We start from the raw sequence: 20516 nt of genomic DNA on the forward strand, positions 1-20516 counted from the left end.
CTATAAATTTTCCTCTAGACACTGCTTTAAACGTGTCCCAGAGATTCTGATACATTGTGTCTTCATTCTCACTGGTTTCAAAGAACATCTTTATGTCTGTCTTCATTTCATTGTTTGTCCACTTAACACTTAAGAGCCAGTTTTTCAATTTCCATGAAGCTGTGTGGTTCTGAGTTAGTTTCCAAATTCTGAGTTCTAACTTGATTGCACTGTGGTCTGAGAGACTGTTATGATTTCCATTCTTTTGTATTGGCTGAGTAGTGGTTTGCTTCCAATTATGTGGTCAATTTTAGAGTAGGTGTGATGTGATGCTGAAAAGAATGTATATTCTGTGGATTTGGGGTGGAGAGTTCTGTAAATGTCTATTAGGTTTGCTTGGTCCAGGTATGAGTTCAAGTCCTGTATATCCTTATTAATTTTCTGTCTCATTGATCTGTCTAATATTGACATTGGAGTGTTAAAGTCTCCCATTATTATTATGTGGGAGTCTAAGTCTCTTTGTACGTCCTTAAGAACTTGCTTTATGTATCTGGGTGCTCCTGTATTGGGTGCATATATATTTATGATAGCTCTTCTTGTTGCATTGATCCTTTTACCATTATGTAATGTCCTTCTTTGTCTCTTTTGATCTTTGTTGGTTTAAAGTCTATTTTATCAGAGACTAGGATTGCAACTCCTGGTTTTTGTTGCTCTCCATTTGCTTGGTAACTCTTCCTCCACCTGTTTATTTTGATCCTGTGTGTATCCTTGCATGTGAGATGGGTTTCCTGGATACAGCACACCAATGAATTTTGGCTTTTTAGCCAATTTGCCAGTCTGTGTCTTTTGATTGGGGCATTTAGCCCATTTACATTTAGGGATAATATTGTTATGTGTGAATTTGATCCTGCCATTTTGATGCTAGTTGGTTGTTTTGCTTCTTAGTTGATGCAGTTTCTTCATTATGTCAATGCTCTTTACCATTTGGTATGTTTTTTGAGTGTCTGGTACTGGTTGTTCCTTTCTATGTTTAGTGCTTCTTTCAGGAGCTCTTGTAAAGTAGGCCTGGTGATGATGAAATCTCTGAGTTATTGCTTGTTCGTAAAGATTTTATTTCTCCTTTGCTTATGAAGCTTAGTTTGGCTGGATATAAAATTCTTGGTTGAAAGTGCTTTTCTTTAAGTATGTTGAATATTGGGCCCCACTCTCTTCTAGCTTGTAGGGTTTCTGCCGAGAGATTCACTGTGAGTCTGATGGGCTTCCCTTTGTGGGTAACCCGATCTTTCTCTGTGGCTGCCCTTAGCATTTTTTCCTTTATTTCAACCCTGGTGATTCTGACAATTGTTTGCCTTCGGCTTGCTCTTCTTGAGGAATATCTTTGTGGTGTTCTCTGTATTTCCCAGACTTGAATGTTGGCCTGTCTTGCTAGGTTGGGGAGGTTCTCCTGGATAATATCCTGAAGAGTGTTTTCCAGCTTGGATTCGTTCTCTCCGTCACATTCAGGTACACCTATCAAATGTAGATGAGGTCTTTTATCATAATCCCATATTTTTTGGTGGCTTTGTTTGTTTCTCTTTACTCCTTTGTCTCTAATATTGCCTTCTCATTTTATTTCACTGTGTTCATCTTCAATCTCTGATATCCTTTCTTCTGCTTGGTCCATTTGGCTATTGAAACTTATTGAAACCTGTGTATGCTTTGCGAAGTTCTCATGTTGTGTTTTTCAGCTCCATCAATCATTTATATTCTTCTCTAAGCTGTTTATTCTTATTAGCATTTCGTCAAACCTTTTTTCAAGGTTCTTAGCTTCTTTGCATTGGGTTAGAACATGTTTTGTATCTCAGAGAAGTTTGTTATTACCCACTTTCTGAAGCCTGTGACTGTCAATTCATCAGACTCATTCTTTATCCAGCCTTGTTCCCTTGCTGGTGAGGAGTTGTGATCCCTTGGAGGAGGAGAGGCATTCTGATTTTGGGTGTTTTCATCCTTTTTGGTCTGGTTTCTTCCCATCTTTATGGATTTATCTACCTATGGTCTTTGTAGTTGGTGACTTTTGAATGGAGTCTGAGTGGACGTCCTTTTTGTTGATGATGAAGTTATTTCTTTCTGTTTTTCAGTTTTTCTTCTAACAGGCCCCTTTGCTGTAGGATTGCTGGAGGTCGACTCCAGGCCCTGTTTGCTTGGGGATCACCTTCAGTGGCTACAGAATAGTAAGGGTTACTGCCAGTTTCTTCTTCTGTTATCTTTGTCCCAGAAGGATACCCACCAGATGTCAGCCTGAGCTCTCCTTTATGAGGTGTCTCTTTGGATATACGGGGGTCCAGGAGCTTCTTGAGGAGACAGTCTGTCCCTTATAGGAGCTCAAGTGCTGAGTTGTGAGTGCCATTGTTCTCTTCAGAGCTGCTGGGCAGATATGTTTAATTCTGCTGCAGCGGAACACATAAGTGCCTTTTTTTCCAAGGTGCTCTGTCCTGGGAAGGTGGGGCTTTATTTATAAGTTCCTGATGTGCTGCTGCCTTATTTCAGAGATGTCCTGTCCAGAAAGCAGGTAGCCTAGTCACAGTCTGCCAGCAGAAGCATTGCTGAGCTGCCGTGGGCTCTGCCCAGCTGCTGTGGGAACTTCCTTGAGGTTTTGTTTATAGAGGTATAGTTAGAACTGCCTTGGTAGTGGCAGACTGCCTCTGTAATGGTGGGCTGCCTCGGTAATGGTGGACTGCCTCTGTAATGGCAGACTGTCTCAGTAATGGCAGACTGCCTCAGTAGTGGTGGACTGCCTTGGTAATGGCAGATTCTCTTCCCCCCACAGAGCTGGACTGTCCCAGCTCCAGCTGTGCTTGCTGTGAAACTCTCAATCCAGAGCATTTCAGATTGCTGGTCTTTGTGTGAGTGGGACCCGCTGAACCAGATCACCTGGCTCCGTGTTTCAGCCTCCTTTTTTTTCAGTTGAATGGACGACTCTGCCTCCCAGGCATTCCAGGCACCAGTTGAAATGCCACCCAGATTTATGTGAGTTTTTGTGCAGAGACCCACTCTGCCAGTTGAAACTGCCATGCTGGAGACTCATGGTGCTTTTCCACCTGGGAATCTCCTGGTCTGTGGGCAGTAAAAAATCTTTTGGAAATGCAGTGATATCTCACCCTCTGTGTTCTTGCTGGGAACTGCACTCCAGAGCTGTTCCTATTCAGCCATCTTGGATCATCCTTCAAGGGTACAGATTTCTTTTGGATGTCAGGTATGTGTTCTGGGGTTATATCACACTGATAGTGGTATGACTTTGAGAATGTATTAAAAACCACTCAATGGTACACTTTAAAGATTGAATTTTATGATGTATAAATTATATTGCAATAAAAAGAAAACAAAGGCAGAATACAAGAGGTGGTTAACTTACTCAATGGATTTATTTTCTCATCACCTTAAATATAAACAGTGGGGAGGGCCGAGCCAGAGTGGCCAGGGACATGGGCAGGGCTCGGTCCCCCCTGTGCTCAGAGCCTCCCCAGCCTACACAGGAGGCCTGATTACAGAAGGGAACATGGCCCTTTCATCCCTGGTTCCAGGATGGGGAGCTTCTGCCTGGAGAGGGAGGCAAACCGCCTTGTGCACTCCCCCACCTCCAGGTACCAGGGAAATGAGGGAGAAGGCCCCACGTGCCCTGGTGGAGACACTGCTGAACCTCAGGAGGATGATCTGGAAGAAGCTGGGATCAGGATGACGGCAATTGTGGTGACACAGAACAAAGGCACCCCACCCCAGGGCAGGAGGATGGCAAGTCACCCACGACCACACTTGGGTTCAAAATGCAATTCTGAAAGAGCAAGCTCAGAAAGTCCATTGCTACAGCCAGGAAGTAGAAACCATGGAGACCCCAGGATCAAAGATTAGTGGTTCCAGACCCCTCCAGCCTACATGTAACTATGGGATGAGTGCAGGATGACCAGACACCAAGCTGGACAGCAGCCTCCAGTGTCGTGAGGTGTGAGCATTTGATACATGGTCACCTAGGGAATGACGTCGGCCAGGCCTTTGGGGAGACGTTTCCCATGAAGGCAGTGGAGGAAGCTGAGAAATGCCACACAGCAGACAAGCCATATATGAAATGTGCACAAAAGGTTTCACCACACAGGCCCACCTGAAAGAATGCCTAAAAATCCACATGAAGGCCAGGCGCAGTGGCTCATGCCTGTAATCCCAGCACTTTGGGAGGCCAAGGCAGGTGGATCACTTGAGGTCAGGAGTTTGAGACCTCTCTGGCCAACATGGTGAAACCCCATCTCTACTAAAAATACAAAAAGTAGCCAGGCATAGTGATGCACATCTGAAATCCCAGCTACTTGGGAGGCTGAGGCAGGAGAATCACTTGAGCCCGGGAGGTGGAGGTTGCAGTGAGCCGAGATCCTGCCACTGCACTCCAGCTTGGGTGACAGAGCAAGACTCAGTCTCAACACACACACACACACACACACACACACACACACACACACACACAATGCACACACACAGGATGTAAGCCCTACAGTTGTGAGCTGTGTGGAAAATTATTTATTCGTGCCCCAGACAAAGCACTGTCAGAGAGTTCACAGTAAGAAAAGCCTTTGCGTGCCACATGAGCGACAAAGCCTTCAAACCCAAGTCCCATCACAAGATCAGGAAAGAAGGCACAGAACGGAAAGCCTTGGTGTGACTCCTGCACTGAGGCATTTATTTGCCAAGGCATCTCTCCATAAAGACATGAGAACCATGTGCAGGGTGAAAGGATGCAGGTTACCCAGAGTGCCATCTAGCGGGGGAACTAGCCACTGCAGGCAAAAGTGGCATCTCAGGTGGAATGGAGCAGCAGCTGGAAACAGCATGAAGCTCGAGATGGGGTCAGGGACACTGCCTGGGAAGGCAGATGAAGATGATGTGGATCATAATGAATCAGTGGCAGCTACTCTATTGCTGTGGAAGTATATGGAGCATTGTACTCAGTCGACTTCAGGCAGTGCTTAGATATTTGTCAGACTTTCCAAGGAAATGATGTTCCTCAGTTCTGATCATGCCATTTCACTGTCCTGTCTGGTGCTTTTGAGAACTCCTGTGTTTAGTTCAGAAGTCAGAGACTTCTATTCCATCTTTAAGGGCGCTACAATCACCACACTGGCAAGTGGTCTGCACAGAGCAATAACTGAATTTTCTAATCATCACAATTCTGTGACTTTTGATCAAAAGAGCAGGTTTAGTAACTTAATAAAAGTTCTTCAGACAGTCGCAGAATATATTGGTGGATGACCAAGAACACTGTGTAAATATAAAACCAAGTTCTGGAAATGCAGAATGGAGATAGATTTATGTTTGATTTGTGAATTTTTACATCAATATTTTCACTGTTTTGTGGACAAATCAGTTACTTTGCTGAAGTGTTTCTTCATCCATTTTGGTTGCCCTGTTACCCCAGAAGCTGAAGTCTCACAAACTGAAGGCTGAGCAAACCCACAAAGGTGGTGGTCTTGGGGCTGAGCTCTTAGGTTCCTGTGATTGAGGCAATGCCATGCCACACCAGCTAAGATTTGTGGAGTGGTGCAGTGGTAAGAAGAGGAGAAAAGGTTCTCAGGGACAAGGTTTTACATGTGTAAAACTTCCAAGGTTTTCCAGATTAAAATAATTCTTAATTGATTTTGAAGTTGGACTTTTATTTAGAATTGAAGTCAGAACAAGAACAGATACATTTTTTCAGGTACATTACATAACTTCACAGAATGTCATCAAGTTTTTGGGCTCTCTGAGGCACACGATTTATCCATAAAGGAGATGCAATATGCTTATTTAATCGATTTTAAATCTGTTAAGTTTGTAAAAAAATAAACAATGTAGTAATCACAAATAAAACATCTATTTAATAAAGCATGCCCAATTTAGCAACATCTTAAAGGAGGTAGCTCAAGGTTAGCCATGTAGATCTGAAAATTATTAAAATCTCACTTTTGAAATATTTTCATTACCATTTTTTCATAAATTTCATCTGGCTTCCAATAACTGTCCACATTAGGAAGGTGTTGTGGGCTATGTCTCTCCCAAAATTCGTAGATTGAACTTATGTTGAAGTCTTAAACTACGTGCCTTAAAATATGACTACATTTCGAGAAGGTCCTTTATATTAAAGAAGGTCATATAGGTGGGCCCTAATCCAATGTGACTGGTGTTCTTATAAGATTAGGACACAAACGTGCACAGAGTAGAGACCATGTGAAGGCACAGGGAGAAGACGGTCATCCACAAGCTAGACACATGCAGATTGGTACTCAACTGATACTGGAGGGAACCCTCTGCAGGTTTCTGGCACTGTGTGCACATCTTCCTCCCCTCCAGTGCTCTGCCTTGCAAATTCTGGCTGCCTTGGCTGTTAAACTCTGACTCTGTCTCACTGACTTCGTGAATTATGCAGGCTTCATTTTCATTTCCCCTCCCTGTACTGAGGCCTGGAATCTGCCCTTAGGCACTAAGCCGGTGTAATTGTAGAACTTACTGTTTCAGTTTCTCTTCTTAGGGATTACAGTCCTGTGTTGCCTCTTATGTAATGTCTGAAAAACCATTGTCTCAGATATCTTGTACTAGCTTAGGTAAGGCATGGGGTTAAACCTATTACTCGATCTTGGCTAAAAGCTGGTCTTGAATCTTCCAGATTGGAACCATTTCCAAAGGAAGTGGAGAACTCTATATTAGTAGTCAATTGGTAACCAGGTCAAATTTCTTAGTTTCTCTAGCTCATTTTTGTTGAAATTTGGCTAAAATGGTTGATGTTTGACTGTGGAAACATTTGAGAACACTTAGATAAAGGAAAGTCTGGGTGGAATGGATCCACGACATTAACCCTCGCAGATGAACACATTCACATCCCAGAATCTCAGACAATTCTGGTTCCATTTGCTTACACCCAAAATTAAGAGTTTTCTGCACTCAGGCCTATTTGTTTGGGTGATGTCAAGGGTGTTGTACACTTCCGGAGTTTCAGGCTAGGTGGACTGCCAACTTTCTCATTGAAATACTGGGACTAATCTTGGTGTGTAGCTTTTTAAAATCCATTTTGAATAAAATTGGAACAATTTAGCAAGCAATTAAAAACTAATTAAATCTTTGCATTGTTTTCATGGGAAGCATAATACATTAAAGTTGTGATTTTTTTTTTCTTTTAAGATGGAGTTTTGCTCTTGTTGCCCAGGCTGGAATTCAATGGCACGATCTTAGCTCACTGCAACCTCTACCTCCTGGGAGTCAAGCGATTCTCCTGCCTCAGCCTCCCTAAGAGCTTGGATTATAGGCGCCTTGCCACCACATCCGGCTAACTTTTGTATTTTTAGTAGAAACGGGGTTTCACCATGTTGGCCAGGCTGGTCTCAAATTCCTAACCTTAGGTGATCTGCCCGCCTCAGCCCTCCAAAGTGCTGGGATGACAGGCATGAGCCACTGTCCCCAGCCTATGATATTTTTTTAAGAGACAGGGCCTCCTCACTCTGTCACCCAGGTTGGCGTGCAATCATAGCTCAATATAGCTTCTAACTCCTGAGTTCAAACAATCCTATTTCAGCCTCCTGAGTAGCTGGATCCACAGATGTGTGCCACCATGCCTGCCTAATTTTTAAATTATTTTAGAGATGAGGTCTTGCTGTTTTGCCCTGGCTGGTCTCAAACTCCTAGCCCCAAGTGATCTTCCCACTTCAGCCTCCCAAAGTGCTGGAATTACAAAAAAGAGCCACCAAACCCAGCCTAAAATGAGTGTTTAAGAAGCAGCTTACTAATTCCATTAATGCATGGAAAATAAGCTTTGGAAATATGGCTGCCCAGAATTCTGCAAAGGTGACGGCCAAAGGCTATTTTGTCTAGCAAATTCAAGGCTAAGAAATTTTATGGGATTTCAACTAGTGTGATAATGCATGAGAGGATCATTTGCCTCATAAGAAATGTTTAAAATCAAGAGGTTCATAATCAATAGCTTAAAAACAAACTGATTTCTTGTACCCCATGCAATTCTGGAGAATAACTGGTTCTGGAGCAGGGGCAATGGGTGGGATAAAGTAAAACAACTCCTCTTTCTGCTTCTTTTGGAAGTCCTACCATCTATAGCACTTAACACAGGATCAGACAAAAAGTTCCCACAAATATTTAGATTCACTAGTTCATGGCAAACATCAAAATGGCTGCTCTTGTCCACATCAAGGAATCTGAGTATCCATCAACATATTTACTGGTGACTGGTACAAATAATAAATCTTGTAACAAAGAAATTTAAAATATCAGTGTTTTTAATCTTCATCAGGTGAAAAGGCAGAAAACTTTAAAAGTATACTCCCTAAAGCAGAATTTTTATAACAGCCAAAAGATGGAAACAACCCAAATATCCATCAATGGATGAACAGAGGAATAAATAAACTGTAGTATGTACATACAGTGGAATAGCACTAGGCCATAAAAGGAAATAAAGTACTGATCCCTGGCCATAGAATCAATGTAGGTTGCTACAACTTGGAAGAACCTCAAATATATTACACTAAGGAAAAGAAGCCAGATACAAAGAGGCACATATTGCATGATTCATTTATATGCTATATCAAGAATAGGCAAATCCATAGAGACAGAAAGTAGATTAGGTCCTTATTCACTTCTTGGTCTCCTCTGTTCCAACAGGCCTCCACAGGTTCCTCTGGGGCTTCCATTGTCCTGTGACATGCGGGTACTAGGAAATCTATTGGGAGACGATCCAGATATGGCAGAAACTGGGAAATTGAATAGTGGCCTTTGAGGATGTAACTGTAACTTCACCCTGGAGGGGTGAGCTTTGCTGGATTCTTTCCAAAAGGATCTCTATGGGGAGTGTGATGTGGGAAACTTTTAGAAACAGAGCTTCTACAGAAAACAAATGAGAAACCCAGAACACTAAAGATCAGTAGAAAAATTTTTCAAGAAAGCTGGGCATGGTGGTTCACACCTGTAATCCCAGCACTTTGGGAGGCAAAGGCAGGAGGATCACAAGTTCAGGAGTTCGAGACCAGTCTGGCCAACATGGTGAAACCCTGTCTCTCCTAAATATACGAAAATGAGCTAGGTGTGGTGGCAAGTGCCTGTAATCACAGCTACTCAGGAGGCTGAGGCAGGAGAATCACTTGAACCCAGGAGGCGGAGGTTGCAGTGAGCTAAGATCATGCCATTGCACTCCAGCCCGGGCAACAGAGGAAGATTCTGTCTGCGCCCCCCCAAAAAATTGGAGAAATCAAAAAAGTCATATGGTAGCAAGACTATGTGAAAGTAAAGAAGGTAGTCGGCATGGAGAAATGTTCAGCCAGATTCCAAATCTTAATTTGAACAAGAAAATTCCTACTGGAATAAAGCCGTGTAAAAACAGTGTGTGTAGAAACAGGTGCGTCTTCACCTGCCATTCTTCCCTTTGTGGACACATCGTACCTAATTCTAGACACAAATCATGACTGTGAGGAAGGCAGAGAGAAGACATATACATGTAAACAATGTGGAAAAGCCTTCATTTCTCACCAGTGTTCAAGGACACATGATAACACACACTGGAGGTTCATATTATAAATGTTCAGTATGTGGAAAGCCTTTGATTTTCGCAATTTGTTGCAAATGCATCAGAGAACTCACACTGAAGAGAACCACTGTAAATGCAATCAATGTGGGAAGCTTTCAGTTTTTCCAGGTCCTGTCAAATATGTGAAAGAATTCACACTGGCAAAAGACCCTATAAATATAGGGAATGTAGGAAAAGATCCGCTTTTCCTTTCTCTCTTAAATACATGAATGTATTCACACTGGAGAAAAATTCTATAAGTGTAAGAAATGTGGCAAAGCCTTCAGATATTTCCATTCCCTTTATAACCATGAAAGATCTCATACTGTAGCAAAACCCTATCAATATAAGGAATGTGTTAAGGCTTTGCTTATTCCAGCCACCCTCATAATCATAATTAAACTCACTCTAGGGAGAAACTCTATGAATGTAATCAATGTGGTAAAGCCTTCAGATATTCCAGTTCCCTCCATAACCATAAAAGAATTCACACTAGTGTGAAACCAAACAATATAAGAAATGTGGTAAAGGCTTCACTCATTCTAGTCACCTGCATAATCATGAAACAACTCATACTGGAGAGAAACTCTATGAATGTAGGGAATATAGGAAAGCATTTGCCTTTCCATGTTCTCCTAGAAGACATTAAAGTATTCACACTGGAGGAAAACCCAGTGTGTGTAAGAAACGTGGTAAAGTATTCACTCTTCCTTGTTCCCTTTAACTACATGAAAGAACTCATACTGGCTGGTCATGGTGGCTCACACCTGTAATCCCAGCACTTTGGGAGGCCAAGGTAGGTGGATCACCTGAGGTCAGGAGTTCAAGACCAGCCTGGCCAACATGACAAAACCCCATCTCTACTGAAAAATACAAAAATTAGCCAGGCATGGTGGTATGCACCTGTAGTCCCAGCCACTCAGGAGGCTGAAGCAGGAGGATTGCTTGAACCTAGGAGGCAGCGGTTGCAGTGAGCCAAGATCACACCATTGCATTCCAGCCCGGGTGACAGAGCGAGACTCTGTCTCAAGAGGGGAAAAAAAAAGAATTCATACTGTCAAGAAACCTTATAAAAGAAATGTAATCAAGCTCTCATCCTTAGATGTTTAGTTCCAGGAATTAACCAACACTCATAAAGCCTTTCTCAGTTGAGTTTCTGTCACTTATAACTGAAAGAATTCTGGCAATGGAGTATAACACAACTATCAAAAGAATGAGGTAGATTTGTATGTACAGATATAATTTTCTGCAATATATTAAAGGAAAATAGCAACAGCAACTTTCAGAGCGTTATTACATTATGCCTTTTTTGTTGTTTTCAAAAGATATACATTTTTCTATTAATAGTGAGAACTGGAAAAAGAGGAGAATATTCATTTCAACATATATGACTTTAAAACATATATATAGGGTATTTTAAATCACAGAATAAAACAAAATGTTATAAAATTAAATGCTATGCATAAAATTTGCATCAAAGCCCAATTATCAAAATTTATCTCAACTTAATTTCCATAGAAGCCTGTGGAATGTATTTCCTAGAAAGGAATAAGAATAACAAACCACAGCAAACTGAATTACAAAGAAACGTGAGTGATACAGTTCTTATGAGCTCATCAGTGTTTTATATATAACTTTCTTCAATCTGCCTCTGAAAAGCAAAATCCAGAAAATGGTTATTTCACCATCCTTCTATTAATTCCAGAAAAGTGGAGCATATACACTTGAGACCTAATGATCTCTGGGGAGTTTTTAAGAAACTGAGGAAGGGAGATACTTCTAAAGAAGCTAAAATAAAATATTCAAATCAAGGTATAGAATTTTGCCACCTGCCATAAATTCAAGCTCACAATAAGGGTGAACCATAAAGACAGGATACACAGTTAATCAACACAGAAGGCTATCCTTTTTCCACATCAGTATTTTCATCTCAAATAACAAATCCATACCCTTCCAGGGCACTCCCTAGATTCCCTATACTATATCATTTGAAATTTTTAACGCGCCATGATTAAGGCAAAATGTACTACATATAACTTAAAGAAGAACAAAGTAAGCCTGCTTATTATAATGAATTGTGAATTAAAATTAATATAAGCTTAGATTTAAACTAAAATAGATATGAAATCTGAAAAACTTCATGTTATAAAAAGGAACAAGAAAGGTATTAACATTACTGATCTATCTATAAAATCTAAACCAAGACAAAGTAGAAATTCAATTGAAAAACCAATGTGATTTGGGAGGCTGAGGTGGGTGGATCACTTGAGGTCAGGAGTTTGAGACCAATCTGGCCAACATGATGAAACCCCATCTCTACTAAAAAATACAACAACAACAAAAAAGGCTGGTTCAATGGCTCACGACTGTAATCCCAACACTTTGGGAAGCCAAGATAGATGGATCACCTGAGGTCAGGAGTTTAAAAGCAGCCTGACCACATGGTGAAACGTTGTCTCTATTAAAAATACAAAAATTAACCTAGCATGGTGGTGGGTGCCTGTAATCCCAGCTACTTGGGAGGCTGAGGCATGAAAATCGCTTGAACCCAGGAGGCAGAGGTTGCAATGAGCTGAGATCATGCCACTGCACTCCAGCCTGGGTGACAAAGCAAGACTCCATCTCAAAAACAAAATAGGCCAGGCACGGTGGTTCACGACTGTAATCCCAGCACTTTGGGAGGCTGAGGTCAGGAGTTCAAGACCAGCTTGGCCAATATGGTGAAACCCCATCTATACTAAAAGTACAAAAATCAGCCGGGCATGGTGGCAGGCACCTGTAATCCCAGCTACTCAGGAGGCTGAGGCAGGAGAATAACTTGAACCCAGGAGGTGGGGGTTGCAGTGAGCCAAGGTAGCGCCACTGCACTCCACCCTGGGTGACAGAGCAAGGCTCCATCTCAAAAAAAAAAAGGTAATTTTTTGTTTAAGTTGAATAAATGGCTTTTATTTTAAGGTGTCACATCTAGAGGCAAAAATTTTAAAAAAGAATGCAAGATTTTAGTATCAACATTTTGCTGAAACTGATGCAGAAATGAACATTACTTTTTAAACCTCTTTTCAACAAGATTTTTAAAAAGTAAAAATACCTTTCAATGATGAAACAATAAGTCTAACATAAAGCCTACATTTAGTAGCATCAAAAAATACGTATTATTTTTTACTCAAATTTAAGAAACAAACATAACCACACTTAATGGGGAAAATGTAATACTCTTTCTAGCATGAAAACAGATATCAACATACTGTGTGTTCTTCAATGGATCACATGTGCTACACCAACATGATGGCCCATAGTGGATTTGAAAAGATACAACAGGATTCAATTGTGTTATTTCATCACTATAATTTTAATCATTAGGCATATTAATGTCACATACAGTTTTTAAACTATAAATATTTTTAGAAGCTGTGTTTTACAACATGATACCAAGAACACACATCTGATACAGGTTTGTTTTTAAGCTATTGATTATGAACCTCTTGATTTCAAAAATCTCTTATGTGTCAGAACTATAATCAGAATACTGTAACAGTAAGAGAAAAATACTTTTTTGAGACAGGGTCTCGCTCTGTCACCCAGACAGGAATGTGGTGGTGCAATCACAGCTCACTGCAGCCTCAGCCTCCTGAGTAGCTGGGACTACATGCCTGCACCACCACACCTGGCTAATTTTTTTAAATTTATTTTTAGAAGAGATGGGGTCTCACTATGTTGCCCAGGCTGGTCTCGAATGCCTGGGCTCAAGTGATCCTCCTGCCTCACCCTCCCAAAGTGCTGGGGTTACAAGTGTGAGCCACTGCCCAGCCTGAAAGATACCTTCTTTTAATCATTCACAATCAGCAGTAGTGAAAATGCTCTATGTACAATATCAGCTCTGAATAACACATTTCATTTCTGTTTCAAACCACCTGACTATCGCTGTTTTGATGACTGCATAGCTCAACAAAAAAATGCACCCTATTGAGTCTCAATGATACGTATGATTAGGCAGATAACTTCCCAATCATAAAAGCTTTTATTTTAAGACAAATACAGCATGGAAATCCAACACTATAACTGGGATGAAAAGACAGCTCTAAGAAGGCTGTGCATGTGACACCTACTGCATGTTTATGCACTAGTCTTGCATTCCCTTCCTTTCTTCCGCCTCTCTGAAATGCTAAAGGGTAATTACACTAAAAACGGTAATTACCCTTAATATGAGAGAACTATGTGTTTAAGAATGCAAGACTTTCAGATAAGATATCTCCAAATATTTTCTATTTTATATGTGTTTATGATCTTGCCTATAAAGAGGGAGTGTTTTGTGTGCAACACCTGCAAATGGAACTAACTCTACCTTTCACTCAAGCCCAAATAATCAAATATACAATACAGACATAAAGCAAACTACAATGGCAGCAGTGATTCTTAGGGCAGCATGTGTAAAATCGAGTATTTTGCTATCTACTTACATTATGGTGGTCAGAAAAGAAATGTTCCAAAACTACCTTTCCCATTCCACTTGAACTGGTTCCCCACAATCCCAACAAACATCTCCTGTGACATTAAGTTGTCATCAGCCTGTGTGATCCCCAGTTCACTCAACCTTTTACTTCTTCATCTGGTCTTTTTGTGTGGAGGCAGCAATACATTTTACAATTTCCCTCAACTTGCTCAGAAGGGTCAGTTCTTGCATAAAGCTCCATTTTGCCAGTTGCACACTGAATCAGCTCTTCTAGATCCACTCTTTCAGCCACATCTGGCTCTCCACTTGCCTGAATTTTAAGTGCTTTATCTTCTGGAGAAACAAACAAATAATAACAAAGTTAAATATATAAGCTAACCCAACTAAAACATGTATTTCTACACAGTCTGTTAAAGCTTTCAAGTTTTTTGGCAAAGGATTTCTGCTGTCCTCTAACTGGGCTTTACAAATTCGTTGCCATAAGAATCTCAATGAACAGCTGCCTTGCTTTCTATGTCAAGGTTCCCTGACCCTCATGCAGGATCATCAATTTTGAACTCTTTGTTTACCCTTTTCGTCCCAGAATCACTTTTACTCAACAGACATTTCCTGGTTATTTACCATCTGCTAAGCACTGTGTTAGGAGCTAGGATGCACAGACTGATAAGACAGTGCAACTTTTCTAAATGAAGTCCCAATCTAGTAGCTAATTCTAGATAGTCCCCATGATCACCACCCCCTGGTATTAACTTTATTGGCTATTAAATGGCAGAAGAATTTTGCACTGTAATTTTACAACGTAATTAAGGTTGCTAATTAGTTTTCTCCAGCTGGTTGCAAAAGAGGAAGTCAGAGAAATTCAAAGCATGAGAGATTTGCCTTGAGGGAGGTTCTCTGTTGCTGAGATGGGGGGCTATGAGGCAAGAACCTGAGAGCAGCCTCTAGGAGCTGAGTGCCAGCCCCAGCCAGCAGCCAGCAGCCAGCAAGAAAGGAGACCTCAGACCCAGGAGCTAAAGGAATGAATTCTGCCAATGAATGACATGAATGCATTTGGAGGCAGATTCTGCCCCCAGAGCTTTCAGATGAGACCTGCCCAGCTGACACCTTGATTTCACTTTTGTGAGACCTGTGAAGAAACAGAGACCTTGCAGAGATATAACCGGAGCGAATCCTGAAGAATGACAAGGACTAACTTTTACATTCCTCTTTTAACCTGAAAAAGCCAATTAAATAAATAAACTGCTTTAAACTTTCCTCACCTACGTCAATGCTTAATCTTCCACTATGACTGAGACTTAATAGTGATCCACCTCATAGCTTGAAGTTCACACATTTCCACTGAGTTAGCTCCGCTTTGCTGCCAAGAAAGGCAGGTGACAGGAAGACATTTACTTCTACCAATAAAAACAGAGGTAAACTCCACCATCCCCTCCAGGAAACGCAGCTTTCAACCTGGCACGTTCATTTCATTGCCTCCAGCCTTAACAAATGCCAGCAGGGGCCACTATTGCTATCACACACCCACTGTTGCTGTCACACACCCACCATAGCGTCGCGCACCCATTGTTGCTATCACACACCCATAGCTCCTATCACACATCCACCCTCATTGAAGGCTAAGCATGATAAGAAGGAAACTGCACAGAAGACACAACATCAAGATTTTGAATGACAATTGAACTAGTTGACCTTGAAAGTTTCTTTCACATTCTATAATGTTATGGCTTTATGAAGCTTCTCTCTCTCTCCACTCCGAAGCATATCCCCAATAATCTTTTTTACAGAAGAGAGGAAGACTCAGAGACTTAATTAGCATTTAATGCTGAAATAAAGTAAATTATGTTTTTATATTAAAAATTACTATCAATGCAGTGGTAAAGGAGTAAAAAAAAGAAAGAAGGAAAGAAAAATTACTAAATATAGCATACCTTCTGTTCCATCTTCAGCATTTTCTTGCAGATCAGAGAAGATTGTAGGTTTTGCCAAGACACCACCATAACCTTCATTATTATGTATTATATTATTCACCATGGATATTTTGGGAATGTCATAATGTTCATCTAAGAAGTCCTGTGACATTGAAAAGAAATGTTTTAAGAAACTGTCATACTCAACATTTCCTGCTTTAAAAATCTTTATTCACACTACTCTAAAAATAAAGCTATGCTTAGCCCCATGTTGTGAGCAGTCTGAGTCCTTAGTGACAGAGCTTTCCTCTGTCATTTCTACAGATCTATGGGTAACAAAGAATTCTCACAAGAGATTGCAATCACTGACATATTATTGCAATGTATATACTGTTTATGCTTTTCAAAACCAGATAATAGAACCCAACAATTTAATAAAGTATAATTTGTAGGTGAAGCCATTCTGTCCTTTGAAAAACGGGTGTTTTGGCCGATGCTCACCTTAATGAGGATCCCTTCCTTGCAGTGATGGATCCCATTGTCACTCAGGATGCACTGACTCCCAGGGTAGATTTCTACACCAGCACCCTGTGAGTTACAGTTTGAGATAATGCCAATCAGTTTTTAAAAGGCAAGACTAAAAAAGTTTATTACAATTACTTCTTAGCTTTCAACACAGTGCAAAAGTACAGCAAAAAGATAAAGTATTTTACAGATAAGTTTTATCAGGCATTTTTAATCAACATTTCCATTTGTTCCATCTCTAGCAAGCTGTTAACAATTTATCACTTTCAAAACCACACACACACACACACACACACACACACACACACAGGCTAAGAGTGTCAACACCTGATTCTTGTTCTACTGTCTTTTATTCTAGATGTTTTCTGATTTTGCCAACAAAAAAAATCATTTAAGAATTCTGTTGAAAGACACACTTATTCAAAATGACCATCTCTCAGACACTCAATTAGTTGGAGAAAAGTACTTGAATTTAGTAAAATATTGTAATTTGTGGATAGAAACAAGACCCTACATTTTCCAAAATGTGCCAGTTTTAAAATACCTCAACCCAACTTAAAAATCACTTCTATGAGTTACACAATGGCCTCCTCCACCACACACGTTAACATAAGCAGCCAGTTCACGTGTCGTTTAAACAGTGTAACCAGAAAGATCAAACATGACCCTATTCTCTCACACCTCATGGCATCAAAAAACGTAACAGTAATAAGAATTTATTTCCTAATGCTTATGCAAGGAACTTTGGAAAACAAAAGTAATTCACTCAAACCTCTATAGTTATTTCAGCAACCATTTGGGAATAATTTAACACACAACAGCATCAATGAAGAAGAGCTGCTATAACCACTGATGACACATCTACTGCATGTATGTTCAGTTACTTTTCTAGTACTAGTATTCCATGAGAAAACATTTATTATTACCTAACCCTGGACATATGCCTGAGCCATATGTACACACCAATCTAACTCTTCGGTAGAGGTTTTTTTTTGTTTTTGTTTTTTATTGAAATGAGAAAAATTAAGTGTAACATATATTTGGGACTGTTCATGGTTTATGCTTGTCATAGAGTTAATTTTAACAAATTTTTTTGTAAGCAAAAAATCTTTTTTTTTATTGTACTTGGGCTCTGGGGTACATGTGCACGTCCTGCACCCTGCAGGATTGTTGCATAGATACATACATGCCATGGTGGTTTGCTGTCTCCATCCCACCCCCACTGTTGCCTAAATCAGGCATTTCTCCAGGTGTTATCCCTCCCCCTCCTCCCCGCCCCTGCCTCGACATTTTTCAAAATGTGCTAATTGGGCCCTCTTCTAAGAGATTTTCAGTTGCAGTTGTGTGCAAAAAGGATTTAAGGGTGATTACATTAAAAATACCTATAGCAAGATAGTTAAAATTAAATATCAAACTATCAGGAAACATATAAAATTTGCAAAGGTGAACAATTTAAACCAGCAGTCAGGTAGCAAATAAAAGTCATATTCGGCCAGGCACGGTGGCTCACGCCTGTAAACCCAGCACTTTGGGAGGCCAAGGCAGGAGGATCGTTTTAGGTTAGGAGTTCAAGACTAGCCTGGCCAACATGGTGAAACCCCATCTCTACGAAAAATACAAAAATTGGCCAGGCATGGTGGCACGCGCCTGTAGTCCTTGCTACTCGGGAGGCTGAGGCAGGAGAATTGCTTGAAACCAGGAGGCAGAGGCTGCAGCGAGCTGAGATCGCACCACTGCACTCCAGCCTGGGCAACAAAATGAGACTCAGTCTCAAAAAAAGAAAGCGGTATTCAAAATATATTATGAAAATGAACAACAATTTGGCAATTAAAAAGTAACTGAGGAGCCTGCCACTTCTGGGATGATAGAGTAGATGTCCCTGTTTCGTCTATTAGGCATGACCAACAACCACGGGCATTATATATAAAACAAGCATAAGACCGATAAGTGGAGAGAAGACGTCAGACCAACGAGGGACTTCAGGACCCAAAAAACACCAACACAGTGGTACATTCCTTTCTTTTTGCTTCATAATCCCTAGACTTGGAACTGAAGAAGCCAGCAGTCCAGTTCAGCAACAGACCACACCAAAAAGAGCTGCTCTTACAAAAGGACTAGGCAACCTAGAAAGACAGAAAACTTTTTGACAATAATAGCTCTAATCCAGGTAAATGCCACAGAATAAAACAGCAGCTCCAATCTCACCTATGCCAGCAAAGGTCAAGAGAAGAACCTAGACTTCCCCCCCGCTCAAGGATGTAACCAGGTACCCCAGCACCTCGACTGGGGCAGTACCAGAGAAGACCAAGCAAGGAGCCAGGATTTGCATTCCCAACCACCAGTTGCAAGGCCCTCCCTGCAGCAGTGTTAGTGAAGACTATATGAGGAGCCTGGATTTGTACCCCCACCTGGCAGTATCAAGACAACCACTCCCTCCCTACTGGGGCAGTGTCAGAGCAGGCCTAGTGGAGATTCTACACTTTCACCAGTGCCCAGTGGTAACAAGACCACTCCATACATCACAGTGTCAGTGGAGACCATGTAGGAAACTAGGCCTCCCACCCCTACATAGCAGTAACAAGGAGCTCTCCCAACTAACTTGGGTATGAATGGAAGCCAAGTGACAACCATCACTTCTACCTCCACCAGTAACAAGATGATGCCCAGCTACTACCAACACTGTCCCTTCCTGTAGAAGTATCAGAGAAGCCCAATTAAAACAAAAGATTCAGATTCTTGTAACACAAAAATATCTAACTTTCATTTGAAAATCCCTTGTCATACCAAGAATCAGGAAGATGTCAAAATAAATAAGATAATCAACAGATGCCAAAACCAAGATGTCAGAGATGATAGAATTAATGGACAGTGATTTTAAAGCAGCCATGATAAAAATGCTTCAATAAGCAATTATGAATGTACTTAAATGAAAAATGAAAGCCTCACCAAAGAAGTAGATGATATAAAAAACCAAGTAGAAATATTAGAACTGAAAAATACAATAACTAAAATAGAAAGCTCAGTGGATGGGCTCAACAGCAGAATGAAAACAGCAGAGGAAAGAATCAGGGAACTAACTGGAAGATAGAACAATAAAATGTACCCAATAGCAGAGAAAACATACTGAAAAAGAAAAGAGAACAGAGCTCCAGGGATCTGCTGGACTATAACAAAAGATCCAATATTCATGTCATCAGAGTCCTGAAAGAGAAGAGATAGAGAGTGTGGCTAAAAACATACTTGAAGAAATAATGACTAAAATCTCCCAAATTTGGCAGGATTTGGATAACAAGCCTACAGGTTCAAGTAGCTGAGCAAACCCCAAACAAAATAAACTCAAAGAAGTCCATGCCAAAATATATCATAATCAAACTAGTATAAGCTAAAAACAAAAATATTGAAAGCATCAATGAAAATTTCATGCCTTACCTATAGGAAAGAAAATGTGATTGACAGCATCAGAAATCATTGATGCCAGATGAAAGAGACACAATATTGTTCAAGGGCTAAAAGAAAAAAACCGTCAATCCAGAATCCTAAACCCAGTGAAAACAGTCTCCAGGAATGTAGAGGAAATCAAGATATTCTAAGATGATGGGAAACTAAGAAGATTTGTCACCAGCAGACCTACCTCATAGAGTGACTAAAGGAAGTTATCTAAATAAAAACAAAATGATAAAAGAGAGGATCTTGGAACAGCAAAAACGAAAAAAAAACAAACAAACACAGTAAGCAAAGATATGGGTAAATACAATAAGCTTTCCTTTTCAAGTTTGCTAAATTATGTTTGACATTTGAAACAAATATAATATTGTCTGATGTGGTTCTAGATGTATGTAGGTAAAGAAAATACTTAAGATAATTATCAAAAGGAAATGGTGGGCTGAGCACAGTGGCTCACGCCTGTAATTCCAGCACTTTGGTAGGCAGAGGCGGATGGATCACGAGGTCAGGAGCTCAAGACTAGCCTGGCCAAGATGGTGAAGCCTCATCTCTACTAAAAATACAAAACTTAGCTGGGCATGGTGGTGGGCGCCTGTAATCCCAACTACTTGGGAGGCTGAGGAAGAGAATTGCTTGAACCTGGGAGACAGAG

At 40.7% G+C, this 20516-nt stretch overlaps 1 protein-coding gene across 1 annotated transcript in view; it reads right to left on the reverse strand.

Annotated features, from left to right (window-relative positions):
- The window catches only part of LOC116534694, a 68459-nt gene extending 52907 nt beyond the window's left edge, over nt 1-15552 (reverse strand). The window contains exons 1-2 of the mRNA XM_032255279.1: nt 15534-15552; nt 14174-14321 (exon numbers count right to left, since the gene is read on the reverse strand). Of these exons, the coding sequence (XP_032111170.1) occupies nt 14174-14321; nt 15534-15552 (167 nt within the window). The remainder of the gene's footprint in view (nt 1-14173; nt 14322-15533) is intronic.
- Between the last annotated feature and the right edge of the window lie 4964 nt (nt 15553-20516).

The sequence above is a fragment of the Sapajus apella genome, unplaced genomic scaffold, assembly GCF_009761245.1.
Source record: "Sapajus apella isolate SASKATOON/1434 unplaced genomic scaffold, GSC_monkey_1.0 scaffold89, whole genome shotgun sequence".
Classification (NCBI taxonomy): domain Eukaryota; kingdom Metazoa; phylum Chordata; class Mammalia; order Primates; family Cebidae; genus Sapajus; species Sapajus apella.